General features: G+C 37.0%; 3 protein-coding genes, 1 long non-coding RNA gene and 1 pseudogene across 7 annotated transcripts; 2 read left to right on the forward strand and 3 right to left on the reverse strand.

Annotated features, from left to right (window-relative positions):
• LOC111791221 (uncharacterized) lies at positions 1-4,336 on the reverse strand. Its single transcript, XM_023672482.2, has 7 exons — positions 4,044-4,336; positions 3,880-3,960; positions 3,617-3,793; positions 1,542-1,712; positions 1,213-1,422; positions 1,039-1,127; positions 1-684 (listed from the first exon to the last, which is right to left on the reverse strand). The coding sequence occupies exons 1-7, from the start codon at positions 4,123-4,125 to the stop codon at positions 82-84; spliced, it is 1,413 nt and encodes a 470-aa protein (XP_023528250.2). The 5' UTR covers positions 4,126-4,336; the 3' UTR covers positions 1-81.
• Positions 4,337-4,920: 584 nt separating this feature from the next.
• Positions 4,921-9,682, reverse strand: LOC111790614 (Potassium transporter family protein). 4 transcript variants are annotated; one of them, XM_087121980.1, is made up of 10 exons: positions 9,428-9,682; positions 9,237-9,310; positions 8,926-9,149; positions 8,354-8,843; positions 8,200-8,253; positions 6,960-7,220; positions 6,828-6,880; positions 6,555-6,678; positions 6,215-6,469; positions 4,921-6,040 (listed from the first exon to the last, which is right to left on the reverse strand). In XM_087121980.1, the coding sequence occupies exons 3-10, from the start codon at positions 8,962-8,964 to the stop codon at positions 4,998-5,000; spliced, it is 2,319 nt and encodes a 772-aa protein (XP_086978106.1). In that variant the 5' UTR covers positions 8,965-9,149; positions 9,237-9,310; positions 9,428-9,682; the 3' UTR covers positions 4,921-4,997. The 4 variants fall into 4 exon arrangements, with proteins under 4 accessions (XP_086978106.1, XP_086978105.1, XP_023527360.2 ...); XM_087121979.1 differs by lacking the exon at positions 9,237-9,310; XM_023671592.2 differs by lacking the exon at positions 9,428-9,682 and having other exon boundaries at positions 9,237-9,403.
• Positions 9,683-13,124: 3,442 nt separating this feature from the next.
• Positions 13,125-17,464, reverse strand: LOC147793060 (uncharacterized). Its single transcript, XR_015420231.1, has 3 exons — positions 17,324-17,464; positions 17,134-17,220; positions 13,125-13,531 (listed from the first exon to the last, which is right to left on the reverse strand). It is a non-coding gene; the product is annotated as an uncharacterized LOC147793060 (long non-coding RNA).
• On the forward strand, positions 14,677-15,697 carry LOC111785558 (uncharacterized; annotated as a pseudogene).
• LOC111785557 (uncharacterized) lies at positions 16,128-17,301 on the forward strand. Its single transcript, XM_023665958.2, has one exon. The coding sequence runs from the start codon at positions 16,128-16,130 to the stop codon at positions 17,115-17,117; it is 990 nt and encodes a 329-aa protein (XP_023521726.1). The 3' UTR covers positions 17,118-17,301.
• Positions 17,465-17,470: the final 6 nt, after the last annotated feature.

Raw genomic sequence — 17,470 nt, forward strand, 5'->3', positions numbered from 1 at the left:
CTTTTATTCCTTTCGTTTTTTAATAAAAGAATTTGTAAATTCATAACATCATACAACTCAGATTGAGAAACCAAGCAATTGTTAATCTCTTATTCCCTTTTTCTCTGTAACAAAAGAGTTCTCATGTTTGTTGTTGCTGAAGGATTTCCCTTCCACACAGCCACCACCTCCAACACAGCATTGCTCTTCTTCTTGTACTTCACCAAACACAACCTCATTTCTCTCACTGCTCCGGTCGTACCACGCCTTTGGACTCGATGGATATGGTTGTTCTTCCCCAACACCATCCCTGCCCCGAATGCGCCTGTAACGCTGCACGTTTTCGGGACGTGTTGCCGAATACGAGTAATGTATCCCAGTCATTGTATGCAGTGGTTCACGGCCACATGGGATTGCAAAGCTTTCCTGCATGCCCAACCCTGCCTGTCCATGTTTGTTTACTTGATAATGCTGCTGGACGTGGGGGTCGGCTGCCTTTCTTCTGGCTCCAAGAAGCAATGCCACGAAGATTTCAGCTGCGGATGAGCCAGTGTTGAGGAAAAGCTTGCCGAGGGAACAAATGATATTCTCTCCTGGCTGATTGTCTTCTTCCTCTTCACTGGGAATCAGTGGATGCCTCATTGATTTCTCGACCCTCCGATATGGAGGAATCGATGAAACGTCCCTTGAGTCAGCTCTTGAGTCCTGCAAGTCATAGGAAAAAGTTTAGCTGCAACAGAAAGTTGGTTCTACATGAATGAATAGACGAGCCAATCTCTCCCTCTTAGCAATACAGCTAAGAGCCCAAGCCCACCGCTAGTAGATATTATCCTCTTTGGGTTTTTCCTTTTGGACTTCCCCTCAAAGTTTTTAAAATGTGTCTTTTACGGAAAGGTTTCTACACTTTTATAAAAAATGCTTCGTTTTCCTCCCCAATCGACATGAGATCTCACAGAAACATTCGTAAAAATATCAGAAAATACTAATGTTGATGGATAGTTTAGTCTATACATTATCTATAAGACTATAAAGATATTGTTTATCTTGTAAAAACAATACATTTTTAGAAGAAAACGCGGCCAACACCCAAAATTGAAGACGTGCCAACATGTATCCCAAAAGCATAGCTGCAGTCAGCAGAGCCATCCCTACAATAACAGAACATAGTAAAGAGATTACTGAATATGAGAGAAAAATGGCATCCATGGTTGATTTGTTTTGGATACAATGTACCTAGGAGGAAGCTACCATCAAACTCGTCGGTACAATCCTCGGCACGAAGTCGAATCTCCCGAATTGCTTGGTTTCCTCTGTCGACTACCAGAAGTGAGCAGCTGCTTCCTACATAAACCACATCAAAATCATTTGAGAATTTTGATTCTTCACTGGGACCATCAATATGGCCACTTTTCCTCCATTTTCCTCCAGCAATGGTCGTAACTCCTGCAAAAGAACTATAAACGACTTATATACAATTAACAGATCCCAAAGGCAAGATGTTGAATCTTAAAAAATGCGAGCGGAGATTATTTGGTATGAACAAGAATGATTTAGGAAAGTACCGGCATCACTGATTTTTCTTATGGCTTTGTTCTTTGTATCTGCAATGTAAATATTTCCTCTCTGATCCACAGCTAACCCTCTTGGATGGCTCATTCTTGCATCCCTTGGCTTTCCATCTACATGTCCAGAGTATCCTTCAGACGATCCTGCAAACAGCTGGGGCCTGCAAACTGATATGGTTTCTTGCTTTCAGCAAAAGGAGAAACTAGAGTACCCAATTAGGAAATGCAATTCTACACTGCCTGAGTTATCAAACCAAAGAAATATCAAATCTAAATCATGAGTTATAACTAAATGGCATACCATTTAATAAGGTGAAAAGTAGAAGTATTTACTGGATACGCCGTTGATTGGTCGAGTTGAATACAAAAACTATGCTATTTGCATTCAATACTAGAAAAAAACCAAAATTTTAAAAAATAGGGTATAAAATTTGCCTTGTCATGCAATCATTGTAATAAAATTTGACTCCTTTAGATAATTGAATTAAGTAAATACAGTATTAGGAACCACGACCCTCCCCAATAGTAAGATACTATCCACTTTAAACATAATGTCTCATGGCTTTCCTTTTGGTTTCCCCAAAAGGTCTCATACCAATGAAGATAGTTTTTCTTACTTATAAGCTCATGATCTTCCTCTTAATTAGTCAAGGTGAGACTACTCTTCTTAATAATCCTCAACAATCCTCCCCTCGAATAAAGTACACCATAGAGCCTTCCCTAAGATCTCCTTCTTTGGAGCTCTCGAACAGCCTCCCCTTAAATCGAGGCTCGAATCCTTCTCTGGAGCCCTTGAACAAAATACATCATTTGTTCGACACTTGAGTCACCTTTGACTACACCTTCAAGGCTCACAACTTCTTTGCTCGACACTTGAGGATTCTATTGATATGAATAAGTTAAGAGCAGGACTCTGATACCATGTTAGGAACCACGACCCTCCATAATGGTATGATATTGTCTACTTTGAGCATAAGCTCTCATGACTTTACTTTTGGTTTTCTCAAAACGCATCCTACCAATCGAAACAGTGTTCCTTGCTTATAAATTCGTGATATTTCTCTTAATTAGTCAATGTGAGACTCCTCTTAATAATACTCAACATTAAAGTCGGGTAGCTGAATGCCTAAATAACTCATGAGTTTGTTGTCAGATTGTCCACATACCTAATATAACTGTCCCACGAACTTTTAAATACCAAATATTTTAATGTTATGCAATAGGCTGCTAAAATTATTGATTACATGTAAGTGGGTCCGAAGGATCAATGGGGAAAACTAATATCTTTGAAACGCAAAGTGAAATGGAGTGGTATAAGAACCAAATAAGACATTACATGTCTTTTCCACGAAGGTTGCAAATATTGGATACGGGAAAAGTACACTTCAATCAATCGATTTAAGTACGTCAAAGCCTGGAATCGTGGTAACTAAAGCTAAAGGACTAAGTGCTAATGAAGCTCAATATTGGTCTAACTAAAGAGTTATAGATCATTAATTAGAAGGCAGAAATTTTGAAAAAGATAGTTTTCCAATTAAAAAGTAGAGTCTTCTGCTAAACAAAAGCTTGTAAGCAAAGTAAAAGTGATATGATCAACATTTGGAATCAACAAATACCAAAAGAAGGCAAAGAATCTGTTGAAAAAACTAATAAAAGAGAACAGAAAAGAAGAGATGTCCAAAGTTTGAAGCAAAGTACGAGCAGCTACCACAAGCCTAGACAAAGAACAAGCAAGCTGACTAGTAACATAGCTATCAGAATACAAAATTTATAATGCTAATTTCTATACCAATTTCATTTTAGTTCATGCACTTCTATGAGACATCAATACATGATATGATTGCATACACTCAATGTCTCATCATGTCATTATATTATTACTATCTAAGACGTTTTTAAACGTATAAGAACTGAAACAAGAAAAATAATATGACAGAAATGTTATAAAAAGCGAAGCACCCAGCAATTAGGACATTAGTAATCTTGCTTAGCAGGCCAAAGATTCAAATTCTTACCCCAAATTTCTAACCAGCACAAATGAAGTGATAAATTAAGGCAGAAAGAGAGCTTACATTGAGAAGATGGCATAGAGATCTTGTGAATGTTACTATTTTCAGAATCCAAAATCAGAAGCTCCCCACTAGGAGACACCCCCACAGAGTAAGGCTCAATCCCCAGCTTACTACCATCAAACACAGTCTCAACAACATATCCCTTCTCAAATGTAATCATCGAGCGGGTAGAAACCACTAAAAAATCAACCAAAATAAAACCCCACAAATCAATCAAACACATAGAAAACGCTCACAATTAGGGCTCAGGAAACGAATCAAACCAGTACTAGAGGCCGAGGTGATCGCCGATATCCAATTCACAAGAGCCGAAACCGCCTTGGACAAAACCCCAGCAACAAAATCTGCAACGAAACGAAAATGCCTAAACAGAGTTGAAAAAACAATAAGAGAAATTAAGAGGCGAGGTTTGAGAAACAGCTCGTACTTGTGTGTGTGGCAGAAACTGAAGAAAAACCACAAACAAGAACCGCGAAAATGGCCGCCAAAAGGACCCAACGCTTCGCCATTTTTTTATGCTCGGTTAAACAGAGTAGAAAAAAGTCGTCGGAACGGCTAACATGACGACGAGAGAATCAAGTTTAGAAGGAGATTCATGCGGATGAAATGGATTATAGCGATTGTTTTGAGTTCTGATGAGATTGAGATTCCATGACACAAAATCTCCCGAGGAAGGAAGAAAGAAGCAGAACGAGAGCTCTGGAAGAAGAGCCGCGAAACTGTGGCGCTGAGAACCTTTTATACTCTAATTTGAAAGAATATTTAAATTATTTATTAGAAAAACATTTTTCCTCACTCATTTTCTTAAAACTGTCTTAGTTTCTCAAATAAATAAAAAAATTATAAATTCTAAAATTATAATTTATTGTTAATTTTAATTTAAAATATAATTATATATACCTTATTATTTTTATTATTTATTCTCCAGATACTTTTTTAAAATATTTTTAGAAAGGAAATTTTTCAGATATATTTTTAAATTAAATTTGCAAATCTGGAATCGCCCAAAAAATTTAGTGGGCAACCGTTGAATTTTCGTAAAATTTATGTAACGGCTCAAGCTCACCGCTAGCAAATATTGTTTATTTGAGCTTTCCCTTTTGTGTTTTCCCTCAAGGTTTTTAAAACACGTTTGGAAAAGATTTTCACACACTTATAAACAATGCTTCATTCTCCTCTCCAATAAATGTGGGATCTCACAGTTTAAACCACAGTCTCGAACGGGATAAATAACCCATTTTATTTCGTTTTATTGGGGGAAGGTTGTAAGTTTTGGAGTAAGCAAGTTGTAGGATTACAAGAAGTGAGGTCCAAAAATGGTTTTATTATATACAATGAGAGAGAGAGAGAGAGAGAGTAGAAGAGAATGCACAAAGTGATATCAAACTTGGTAGATCATCCCCACCTCTAAAGTAGAAGCATGAGGCACACTCCACGCATAGCTTGGCCCTCTTGAGTTCCTTCTCAAGAAATCATACCCATAATTTATGACCACTTTCTTAACCCAACCTGATCCCCTCTTTGCCTTAACATATGAATGCCCCATTATGAATGCCATCCCAGCTTCTCTTGCCTCCATCAGCTCTTCCAGCTCCCTCCTCGCCTCCACATCCATTTCTGGCCTCTCTGGTAGATGAAACCTCACTCTTTTCCTCACTTTTTTGGGTGATTTTATCTCTCTCACCTCTGATGTTTCTGCTCTTTCCCCTTCATCTTCGCACATTCTTACTCCATCTACGTGCGTTGACGATGTCCCGACCACTGTCATTCTCTCGTTCTCTTCTACGTCCTCTACTTTCACACTGCTTTCGACCTTCTCGGACCTGATGAACTCTGCAATGCTGCATACCAGGTCTTTTTCAAACTCCATGCCGTCCTTGTGGATGTCGCGGTACCCATATCGTGCTATGCATCGGTAGAGACGGTATTCTTTTGGCCCGACTCTTCCTACTAGGAATCTCTCTCCTGGTCTCACGTGTGGGACTGGGACGGATTTGATGCAGAGGAAGACTAGGACTTGGTGGAAGGCAGGGAGGTTTGTTACGAAGTGGGAGAAGATGGCTGGGATTCCTGTGACGAGCTCGGTGTATATGAGGCCTATCCCGCGTACTCGTACTATGCCTAAACTGGGACCTAGGCCTAGGAGCCAGTTGATTGAGACTTTGTTTTGAACATCAAACTCGTATTTTTTGCGTGTCCCGTAATGCCATACATACATGACTAGTAGGAAGATGAACGAGAGCGCGATGGGAACCCACGCCCCTTCTCGAAACTTGATGAGAGAGGCCGAGAAGTAGAGTGATTCAATGGACCCGAAAAATAGTATGAAGGCAATGGCAAAGAGAAAGCTTTTATGCCAGCACAAGATGATGACTACAGACATTAGGCAGGTTGTCACCAGCATAACAGTTATCACTGCCAAACCTGTTAGTAAAAACGACACGAAGATCAGTTCATGACGATAATCAGCCTAGTCGAAACGTAGAAGTTTGGATTTCGGAGGAGACATGCGCTCGAGATTAGTATATTGACTATTCCCAGTAGACTTAGAGAAAAAAAAACGACTTCAAAAGCGCTTTCATAAGTCAACTAGATTACCTGATGCATTCCCCATGCGTTTCGTGTCTCGAAAGCCACCTGTAATAGCTAAGCATAAGAGCATCAAAGTCCAGTTGATCTCTGGTATATAAATCTGACCGTGAATTTTCGAGGAGGTATGAACGATTTTGACCCTCGGGAAGCAACCCAATGCCGAGCACTGTTTTATTATTGAAAACGTCCCAGTAATGACAGCTTGACTTCCGACCACCGCAGCTAAAATGGCGATCACAAGAACAGGCCATCTTATTTTCTCTGAAACATAAGATTACACAGTTAGAGCTCTTTTGACATTCATATATGTTCACTTGTCTATGATGCACCACATTTGTACACCTACCAGGAACCGACACGTAAAATCCGATTCGATAGTTACTTTCCTCGCCGTGATGTTGAGAAAGATAAGCAGCTTGTCCCATATACGCCAGTACCAAAGCTGGATAAACCACAAAAGTGAAAGCAATCTGCAGTAGAACAGAAGCAGATAATTTTAAACACGACAAAGATTTGAGTCGGAGCAAAATGATCATAAGCTCATTGCTACATTTCTACAACCATTTTCATAGTCGAAATTACGAAAAGTAGCATGCATATGCAAAGTTGAAAAAATGACCTTGATAGATAGCTGCGAGAAGTGCCCGAGATCAGCAAACATTGCTTCCGAACCTGAATATCGAACAGGCAGCTTCAGATAACGAAGAACAAAGAGAAGAAAAAATGCTGCGGATCGAGCCATTCTCATTACCTGTCATACATAACAGTATCCCGCCAAGGGACATCCAACCTCCCCTTTGAGTCTTCTTCAGAAACTTGTACATATAATATGGGGAGAGTGCTTTGTAAACATGAGGATTCCAGTGGAAGATATTGTACAACCCTATGGCACTGATGCACAGGAGCCAGGTAATTACGACCGGTGCAAACAGAAACCCGACTCGATGCGTTCCATAATGTTGAATTGCAAACAGTATTACCAATATGATGCAAGCAACCGGGACTTCGACATCTGCAGAAGCATTAAACTATTAAGACTTTCATGTTTTACTCTGTTGCCATGTAGAGTGAATAGGTCCCTCAATAACAAAAGGAGACCCCACAACGTCGAGGAGCAGAGTCGAAGCAGACGGTAAGTAATGCAACCAAATAGTTTGTCAAGGAAAACTTAGTAATCATTCAAGTAAGCAATCAGCATGTAACAGCCCAAGTTTACCACTAGTAGCTTTCTCTCAAGGTTTTAAAACGCGTCTGCTAGGGAGAGATTTCCAGACCCTTATAAAAAATGTTTCATTCCCCTCTCCAACCGATGTGGGATCTCACAATCCACCCCTTTCGAGACCCAGCGTTCTCACTAGCACTCGTTCCTCTCTCAAATCAACGTGGGATCTCACACCGCAGCAACTCACAAACAGAAAACAAAGGTTTACTAGTATAAGTTACAAGGACCCATCAACAATAATGAATGATTGATAAAAACCCGCTACCAGAAAGATGAAACCTCCCAGTTAGCATTACTACGATAACGAAAGAGTTCGTAGAAGTCAGGTGATATGGATACTTCAATGGGGACTTAGAAGGTAAATGATTTGACCAAAGAGATGAATCCTATAGCAGCAAGCCAAAGAACATTTACAAAGTTCAAGAACTTTCAGTAAAAGTATTAATTTAACACCTCTTTTCCTTACCTTTTCGGTTCTTCTTTTCTTCACATGATAGTGATTCGACTATGATTGGAACTGGGGTGTTTGTAAATCAATCATATATGCAGAGACCCACAATAATTTGTGTAATTATTAAACAATGAAATCCAGGATCATCCACTATTTCAATAATAAACAATTATAAAAAAAAGCTCTTCAGATTTGTACAGCTAAAGAAGGAAACACTTGCAGTTTTTCAGAAGAATGTTCAGAAAACCAGAAGAAACCATCTGGGTTCATCAATTTTTCCATGAAGATTCAAGTGAAAAGAGTAGCAGAGAAGCTTACAGCGATGGTGTTCTTTAGCCATGGAGAGTTCCAGCCCAGAAACCGCAGAGAAAACTGCCATGAAAGACCCAAAACAAGCAAGTTTCATCAATTCAAACTCTGAATTCATATAAAGTTTGAACAAAAACAGAACAAGATTAAGAATCTACAGTACCAGAAATTGCAGGTGTAAGAACTCCATCTCCAATCACCATGCAAGCGCCAATCAAAGCAAGAACAAGCAAAACCCTCTGCAACACTCTGTGCTTCTCTAACGTGGATTTCAGTCTCGACCCACAAGTGTTCTTGCTGATTAAATCCACCCCATCTTTTGTATATTCCGAAAGGTCCTCATCTGCAAGTTGGCAATTGGGCAAGGAGCTAACTCGGGCATGGCGGCAGAGCAATGAGTACAAAGCGAAAGTTCCCCCTTCGCCATTATCATCAGCTCGAAGCACAATAAAGACGTATTTAATCAAAGGAATGAGTGTGAGAGTCCAGAAGATAAAAGAAAGAACTCCATAAATCTCCTCGTTGGTTTCAGAGTGTTTTATATCCTCAGCAAATGTGCTTTTGTAAACATACAAAGGGGAAGTGCTCAAATCGCCATAAACAACCCCCAAGCTTTGATAAGCCAAAGTTAAAACAGCTCTCCATGAATTTTTCTGCAACAAAAACGATTAAAATCAACAAAACAAAGAAAAAAATAAGGAGATGAGGAATCGATTAGCCCGCCATTTTCAGTACCTTGATTGGGTGACCCCCAATAGCACTCTCCAGATCCATCAATGGCTATCTCAGAGCTTCAAAACACTCGTTACCCATTAAAATTAAAGCGGAATAAAGACGACCCAGATGACTAAACACCCTCCCCGTTTCGCCAAATTCAAAATAAAACCAAACAAGTATAGTGTCTTCAATGGCGGACCCACCAATGCAGAGGGGGTACGAACTTAGCAAGAAGAAAAACCCTGAAAAACGATGAACAAACACAACACAAAAACGAATGAAAGAAGAAGTGGAATCAAAACAGAAGAACAAGTAGTGAACAGACGAACCCAGATACGGAGAGGAAATTAGAGATATTTTGATATATTGGGTTGGTTCATAGGATTCTGATTTTGTGAGAAAACTGTTGAAGAACAATTAAAGAGCAATTGAGTGGCGAAAGTGCTCGACTCAACAAACACGCACGATTGCAAAAGTTCAAACGCACCAACAACAAAAAAAAAAAAAAAAAAAAACTGACCTCATCAAAGCAATTTCTTCACCACTAATGAGTTGGAAGAGGCTGAATTTAAGGGCATAAAATAAACCAAACAAACGTCTGAATCATGGTGATGGTTCTTCTTAATGGATCAAAATCAAACCCAAATCCCATTTTTAATAATTTTCCTTTTTCTTTTTCTATATGATTTTTATGCAATCTGCAGATAAGACACTGTTCATCCTACTTCCACCTAATTTGTAGCAACTGTTCTTTAAAAGGGAATTGTTTTTTTTGCAGAATACCTTAAATTCTTTGCTTCATATGCAAAGAAAACAAAAGACTTAAATAATTTTGAATTAAAAGGAAATGGACTTATTTTCTTATTTTTTAAATTCTTATTATTAATTTCAAATAGTAAAATACAATATTATTATTATTATTATTATTATTTCAAAATAAAAAGACAAAAAATGGTTTTTTTAGAGCTAAAAGAGGTGTGTAGAGATATATTAATATTTATCATTATATAGTTATATGTATCTAAATTAACTCAATGGTAGAAATGAACTATTATTACCGCATCAGTAAAAAAAACATATTTAAATTAAATTTCACACAGCAATAAATAATTATTTATTTATCAAAGTGGGTGAGATTTAAAATAAATGCATTTCTAACTTTGCATATATTGATGGGAAAATAAAACAATTTTGTTTGACTATTATTTTCTAAAATTCCATCAATGCCCTTTATAGTTTTTTTTTTTTTTTTTTTAATTTATCAAATTTTCACTTTTTTATTAAAAAATGTTAAATCCGAATTAAATTCTTTAAAATTTTAAATTTATATCTTTTTAACCTATTTAATATATTTTTAAATTCATAAATGTATTAAATATAGAAATGAATTTGTTTCCGTTAAAGTTAGAAAAATAAATGGAGATGGGCCATAGCATTATTTTTTTCAACAAAATGTGACGTGGCAATTTATTGTTATTATAATTAGGTGGCATCCTAGTCAACCTTTTTGTCAGATATGTCAGAGTTTGGGAAAAAGAGGAAAAATGTTCAAACAAGTAACGTAAATTCACATTACATTTACCCAATTATTTATCCTAATTAATTTTTTTTCTAAATAATTTATTTATTAATAAGCTCGGAGTAGATTCTCGATCGATAGGGAGACAAGAGACGGTCATCTCAAGGCACAACATAGCAAGATCTAAGCAACCCGAATGGGATTCAGAGGATTCATAGTACCACAACCATACATGCTACATGTTCATCATTTTAGAAAGCGAGGAGAAGGGATCTATTTTCTGTGTAGTTGATTTAACTCGACACGCTCTAACGAATGTGTTGTTAGATCTCTGCTCTAGACAGCTATACAAGCAACAGCAAAGGCAGTTTGATTTGAGACTTTTCTTTCAGTGTTTCTTTCACGACAAGAGAACCGCATACGCATACGCATATGCATATGTTGCAAGTGGTAGAATGCCCGCCAAAGTCAATTTTAACGATAATAATAATTAAAATTTTATTTACTAAACTATAAATTTATTAATTAATTGTATAAAGAAGGCGTGTGAATATTAAATTGGAACATTTTTGTCACCTTTCAATCTTGGTTTTGATAAGTGAACTAATCAATGCCATAGAATATTCTTTTTAAAAAAAATTGTACACTCTTTTGTAGCTTTAGGAAGGTTCTAATCTTTTTGTGAAAAAATACATCTTAATAAATCAAATTAAACTCGTGTTTTAGCCGTAAATCATATGAAATAATTAAATTATTAATTAACATTAAAGTTGTAACTCGTATAAAATAATATTTTAAATAGTTTTTTTAGAACGTATATTTGGAGATTAATTATTCAAGCTCTATCTCAAATCCAAAAGAACCAATTTTTATAACATAGAAAAAAAAAAGATGAGAATAAGAATTAGATGCTTAGGGCAATATGGTAGGACGAGTCATTTTGAATATCATCTACTTATATTTATCTCCTACCTTTTGAATTAGATGCTTAGGCTTATTTATACCAAATCTCGACGTAGTTTAGTAAATAAAAACATCAATTAACATATTAGAGGTGTTAGTTGAGTCGGGTTTAGACATTTCTTCGAGTCGTAAATTTACAACTATTGTTAAATAATAAACTCAATCCAACTGGAATATGACGGGTTTGAGTCATTTATTTAAATTTAAATTTTATTTATTTTTAAATATTTAATTAAAATTTCTAACTCAATTTCAATATATATTTTGAAAATTAATGTTAAGAAAGTATTTTTTTACGGTGCCATTTGAACAAAATGAGAAAAAATGTGAATAATTCAAATTCCCATCAAACACGTTACCATCGTGAAGGGTCTCAATAGCGACCGACAATAAAATAGCTTCAAATTTAAGATGCCGATGAAGTAAACAAAAAGACTCAAAATTTAAAAGAATCAAAAAGTTTATATACCCTTATCTAAAACAACGCTATCCACTCACAAAAATATGCACATACACGATGATGCTGCTCTTACTAGTAAATCAATTTCTTTGATTCTATAAAATAATTTAGGATACGATTCTCGAATCTATTAAATATCAATTTTCAACTCATTTAGAAGTTCTTCGATTAAAGAAAACGAATTATTGTATTAGAAAACTTTTTGTTCCATAAAAGTATACCTAATGTTTTGTTTTATAATAAGATTAAAAAGTAAGAAAGATAAGCTCAGAATGAAAGAAAGAGATTGGAAGTGACATTTGTGTTCAAAAAAGAAGGATAGGAGATAGTGAAATAACCCTTTTGTCTCTTATATAAAATTGAGATCTAACGGTTGTATTCGGAGATTTTGATCTTAAGTAGAGGCAAAGTCGAGCCGAATGACTTGATCTAGTGTAGAAGTAAATTGGATATACACACAGGGTAGCGTGTGTGGCCAAACGAATTTGGAATCTGTACAAGTTGTGTTCGGTTGACAAAGACAAATCTCGCCTAAAGTTCGACAAAGCCACTTGAGGTTTCCTTAAAACTTGTCTATGAGCATGTCAAGAACATGATGTCGTATGGTTGAAGATGTAATCTTCTACACCGTTTCATGGTAATTTGGACCAATTCAGGTCTCAGTAGTTGATGTCGTCTCACGTATAAAGCTTCAAAATGTATCACATGTGCACGTGTATTGAGTCATAATTACCCAAATCTCAAACCATCATGACTCTTTAATTGACCTAAAAATCTGGCATAATCAAAGCTATGTGCGAAAACATGTGCCCAAACCCTTTCTACATTCGAATCAAATCTATTGGAATTGGAAATGGAATTGAAATTTAGATCTAGAATGAATGAGGTGCCCATTTTTTTTATATTTATTTTCTTCTTGCTGAGGTAATATAGTGTATTATTGTGGGTTGACTTTGAGTTTTCTGCAATAATGGCTGTTTTAATTTAAAATAAAAATTTATTATATATATATATTTTTTTTATTTTTTTGGTCTTCTCATGAACCTTAATTTGTTCAAGCACAACCCATGTCAATTTAGGTGAAAGTGGAACCCACATTTTGACTATTGATTTTACCATATAAAATTTATAAATAAATAACAAATCGCTTAAAATATTAATATTTTTATGTAATATAAAAACATTAATTTCTAACAACGAGAGGAAATTGGATATATATGATAAATAGTTAATATTAACTACGAGCTCATAAATAAATCATAATAGTGTTTCTTTTTGTTGGAACTCATATTCACAAATTAAATTTTGGGCACAATCATCACAACAAAGTTGAATTTTGTGGCATAACTTCATCCACACATTCACACTTTTTCTTGAAAACAAATAGCATTAAATGTTCTTTACAAAGAAGGAAGATATTCAATAGTGCTAATATTAGCATGACTCAATAGGTACAAGATGTTAAAAGAGAGGATTGGTGAAGCTACACTACGAACCATCCATCGCATAGGGAATTGTCGTCACCGAGTTGTAGGGCTACCGTCGCACCCCTCACCAATGGACCCACTAAACTTTGGACACTGGCTATCGCTTCCTCACCTGGGTTCCTTGGATCTTGACCCTCTCACAGCCAACCAACTCGAGGGATCGAGATCATCATCCCCAACTTAGTCTTCTCATAGCTATAATTTTGTTCAAGCAAAACCCATATCAATTTAAGGTGAAATGGAATCCATATTTGGCCCCCCAAAAAAATGGTCATATGTCAAGATGAGGGTGTAAATGGCAATAGGTCCGACTTGTAGACGAAAGATCGTTGGGTTGGGCCAAGAGTTGTAGTATTGGGCTGGCCCATAAAATTTAAAAGTTGTTAATGTGGGCTCTTGTTGGGCTTTCCATTTTACTATTTTACCCCCAAGCCCTTCAAATGGCTCTTATAGAGGTCTTGTCTCTAAAAGTATTATAAATTGAACATAATTATGGAAATGCCCTTCATATTTAAATTTTATAAGAATTTACTGATCAATTTGATTTAAAATTAAATAAAATATATAATAAATCTCTAAACTTTCCATTTAATGTTTTGCTAATGAGTCTACGTGAAAGATTACAAAATTAAAAATCCAAAAATTTGCTTGATACAAAATTAAACGTTTAAAAACATATTAGACATATAGTAAGTTTAAGAGTGTAACAACCTAAATCCATCGCTAGTAGCCGTTTTGACCCATTATCTACCGACGTCAACCTCTTTAAAACGTGTTTACTAGAGAGAGAGATTTACAGACTCTTATAAGGAATGTTTCATTTCCCTCTTCAATCGATGTGAGATCTCACAATCCACCTCCTCCCTTAAGAGCCCAACGTACTCGCTAGCACACCACCCGGTCTATGATACCATTTATAACAACCCAAGCCCACTGCTAGCAAATATTGTCTGTTTTTTCCCATTACGTATCGTTATCAGCCAGTAAGACGCATCTACTAGGGAGAGATTTTCATACCCTTATAAGAAATGCTTCATTCATACAAAATTAAAAAATTTAGAAACATAATTCAACACTTATTAATTTTTAAATGAACTTTGAAAAAATTGGCACATGGGTAGGTGGGACCCAACAATATGAAATTGCAGGAGATTTCCTCTCATCCTCAACCGTGAACATTCAAAGATGAGAGAGGGAGAGATTAGAACACCAATATTGACTTGGCAAGAAGGCAATAACAAGAAAGAAGATCATCAATGGCAGAGTTGAAAGACTTGTGTGCTTCTTAAAATCATGAGAAGATGAACACTTGCAGAAGAAAAAACTTGAAGATCCAAGAAATGGAAAACCACCAGATTCTGTCAAAACCCAAACTGGGCTTCTCTGCTTCATTCAGAGAAGCCTTCAAAATCCTCTTTAATCATCCAAACTTCATCTCTCTCATTATCTTCATCTCTCTCCCCCTCTTGGCCTCCCTCTCAGCCCACAACATTCTTCTTCACCCAACCTTCATTCAACTTCTCAGGTTTCTCTCTCATAAAAATCCTTATGATCCTTCTCTAACGTCCATCATCGTGTGTCAAATACTCGAGGGCACAGCCTGCTTCTCGCAGCTCTCCTCTACTCTCTCCCATGGGTTTTTTTATATCAATTCTTGTCTCTTCAGCACTCATCTTCTTCCTTGACCTTCTCAACACAATTGCAATAGTCTCCATATCAGCAGCATTGTATGGAGGAAACTCTCAAATGGGTTTTAAAGAGATGCTAGTTCAAGTCAGGAAGATGGTGGCTTTGAAACTCAGAGGGTCATTGGCTACATCTCTATGCTCTGTTTTGTTGGCTTCACTCACTCTGTTGGGCTTGGTTGCTTTGTCAAAAGACTTCTTTTTTGTGGCTACAGGCAGCTCTCACATCTCAATAACAAACACCTTCCTCTTACAACTTTTCATCTTCACATTCATCATTGGGACACCTTTTGTGGTTTTGTTGGGGAAGTATGTAGAGTGGAGTGCTGTTTGGAATATGGGGATTGTTATCTCAATCTTGGATAAGAACCAGGGGTATATAGCCATAGGAGTGGCATCATATCTTAGCAGAGGTAGCAGAAAGCTTGGGTTCAGTTTGATGATGGTTTTCTTTGTTTTGAAGGTGGTTTTTGGGTTTCCATGTCTATATGCTTTGTGGAATGAGAGAAGTTGTGGGGTTTGGGAGAATGTGGTGTTTGTGAGCTTGAACGGTGTGGGGAATGTTGTGATGTGAGTTGTTCTAATGGTTTACTTTTATGACTGCAAAAGGGAGCTCTTGGAGAAGAAGATTGATTTGGAGAATAATGGGAAACCCATTGAGGCTGTTCAACAATAAATCCAATTGAAATTGTGTATTTGGTGCTAGAGATATCTAAATTATACGTTTCTATCCGTATTATATACACAACTAGCTCTAATACCAAAATACTAGAGAGAGGTTTACATGCCCTTATAAAAAATGGACGTGGGATATTACAAGATCTTATGATCATAGATTTTCAATTATGACAAATTTGTTTAGAAACATTTTAGGAAATTGAATCGAAACAAATCAACCAGATTTCAGTCAAATTTTCAGGACCTAAAGTAAATCAAATGAGATTTTGAGGACCCAAAAGAAATCAATGCAGTTGACTTTCGCATGTGAGCTTGCACATGTAGGCTTCACACCAGTCACCAACACATTGGGAAATGACAACAAGATGAAGACCATTGGGGGCTATGTTCTTTCAACGATGAACACTTGAGAGAATTCAAGATTCAAAATGGAAAACCACCAAATTCTGGCGAAATCCAAACTGGGCTTCTCTGCTTCATTCAGAGAAGCCTTCAAAATCCTCTTTAATCATCCAAACTTCATCTCCCTCGTCCTCATCTCCTCCTTCCCCCTCTTCGCCTCCCTCCTCGCCCACCACATTCTCCTTCACCCAACCTTCATTCAACTCCTCAAACTTCTCTCAGAAGAAAATCCATCTGATCCATCTCCAAGGTACATCATCAGGTGTCGATTAGATGGCAGCACAGCCTGCATCTCGCAGCGCTCCTCTGATGACAACAACTTCAAAGCAACTCTCTCCCACAAGTTTCTGATATCAACTCTCATCTCTTCAGCACTCATCTTCTTCCTAGACCTTCTCTCCACAATCTCAACAGTATCTATATCAGCAGCAATATATGGAGGAAACTCCCAAATGGGTTTCAAACAGATGCTAGTTGAAGTCAGAAAGCGAGTGGCTGTAAGACTGAGAGGCTCATTGGCAACATCTCTGTATGCTCTTATACTTGCTTCACTAACTCTATTGGGTTTAATCGCTTTGTCAACAAACATGTTTTTGATGCCAAAAAGCTCATTTATCTTTGGGACAATCTTTGTATTTCTGTTGACAAAATTCATAGAGTGGAGCGCTATTTGGAACATGGGAATTGTTATCTCAATCTTGGATAAGAACCATGGCTACATAGCAATTGGAGTGGCAGCATATCTAAGCAGAGGCAGGAGGAAGTTAGGGCTAAGTTTGATGCTGGTTTTCTTTGCTTTGAAGGTGGCTCTTGGGCTGCCATGTCTCTATGCTTTGTGGAATCAGGGGAGTTGTGGGGCATTGGGGAATGTGGTGTCCGTGAGTTTCAAGTGTGTGGGGGATATTCTAATGTGGATTGTTCTTATGGTTTATTTCTATGACTGTAAGAGGCAGTTTCTGGAGAAGAAGATCGATTTGGAGAATAATGGTAAAGCCATTGAAGCTACTCAACAATAAATTGCTAGATTTTTACCTTCTCAGTCCGCCATGGAAGCCTGCAAATTGGAGGTATGAAGCTCTTTTCCTCCCCTTGAGTTGTAGAAGAAAGAGAGCCTCCTTCCTGCAATTGTACAAGACGATAAACATTGGAATGTGACAGTTTATAATAAGGATTTGATTCAATTGCAAAGAATTGTTGTAATTTTGAGTAAATTCAATCTAACCCTTTATCGAAACGTCCTAATTTTAGCCAATTTTCAGAGAAAACCGCCATGGCCAAGAATCAATGTTCTTGGCTATTACACGTCCAATTGGCCTCTCCACGATTTTCGCTTGCACCAACCCAATTACATCCCCATTTCCTCCTAAAT

The sequence above is a fragment of the Cucurbita pepo genome, chromosome 3 (assembly GCF_057944985.1).
Source record: "Cucurbita pepo subsp. pepo isolate OVF chromosome 3, ASM5794498v1, whole genome shotgun sequence".
NCBI classification, from domain to species: domain Eukaryota; kingdom Viridiplantae; phylum Streptophyta; class Magnoliopsida; order Cucurbitales; family Cucurbitaceae; genus Cucurbita; species Cucurbita pepo.

Coding starts and splice junctions, on each gene's coding strand:
- LOC111791221 (XM_023672482.2), bottom strand. CDS start 4,125: ATGGCGAAGCGTTGGGTCCTTTTGGCGGCCATTTTCGCGGTTCTTGTT. Junction 1,713..3,616: donor CTCTATGCCATCTTCTCAAT/GTAAGCTCTCTT, acceptor AAACCATATCAG/TTTGCAGGCCCCAGCTGTTT. Junction 1,423..1,541: donor AAGAAAAATCAGTGATGCCG/GTACTTTCCTAA, acceptor GTTCTTTTGCAG/GAGTTACGACCATTGCTGGA.
- LOC111790614 (XM_087121979.1), bottom strand. CDS start 8,964: ATGGATCTGGAGAGTGCTATTGGGGGTCACCCAATCAAG. Junction 6,881..6,959: donor GATACTGTTATGTATGACAG/GTAATGAGAATG, acceptor TTCGATATTCAG/GTTCGGAAGCAATGTTTGCT. Junction 6,041..6,214: donor ACGCATGGGGAATGCATCAG/GTAATCTAGTTG, acceptor TTTTACTAACAG/GTTTGGCAGTGATAACTGTT.
- LOC111785557 (XM_023665958.2), top strand. CDS start 16,128: ATGGAAAACCACCAAATTCTGGCGAAATCCAAACTGGGCTTCTCTGCT.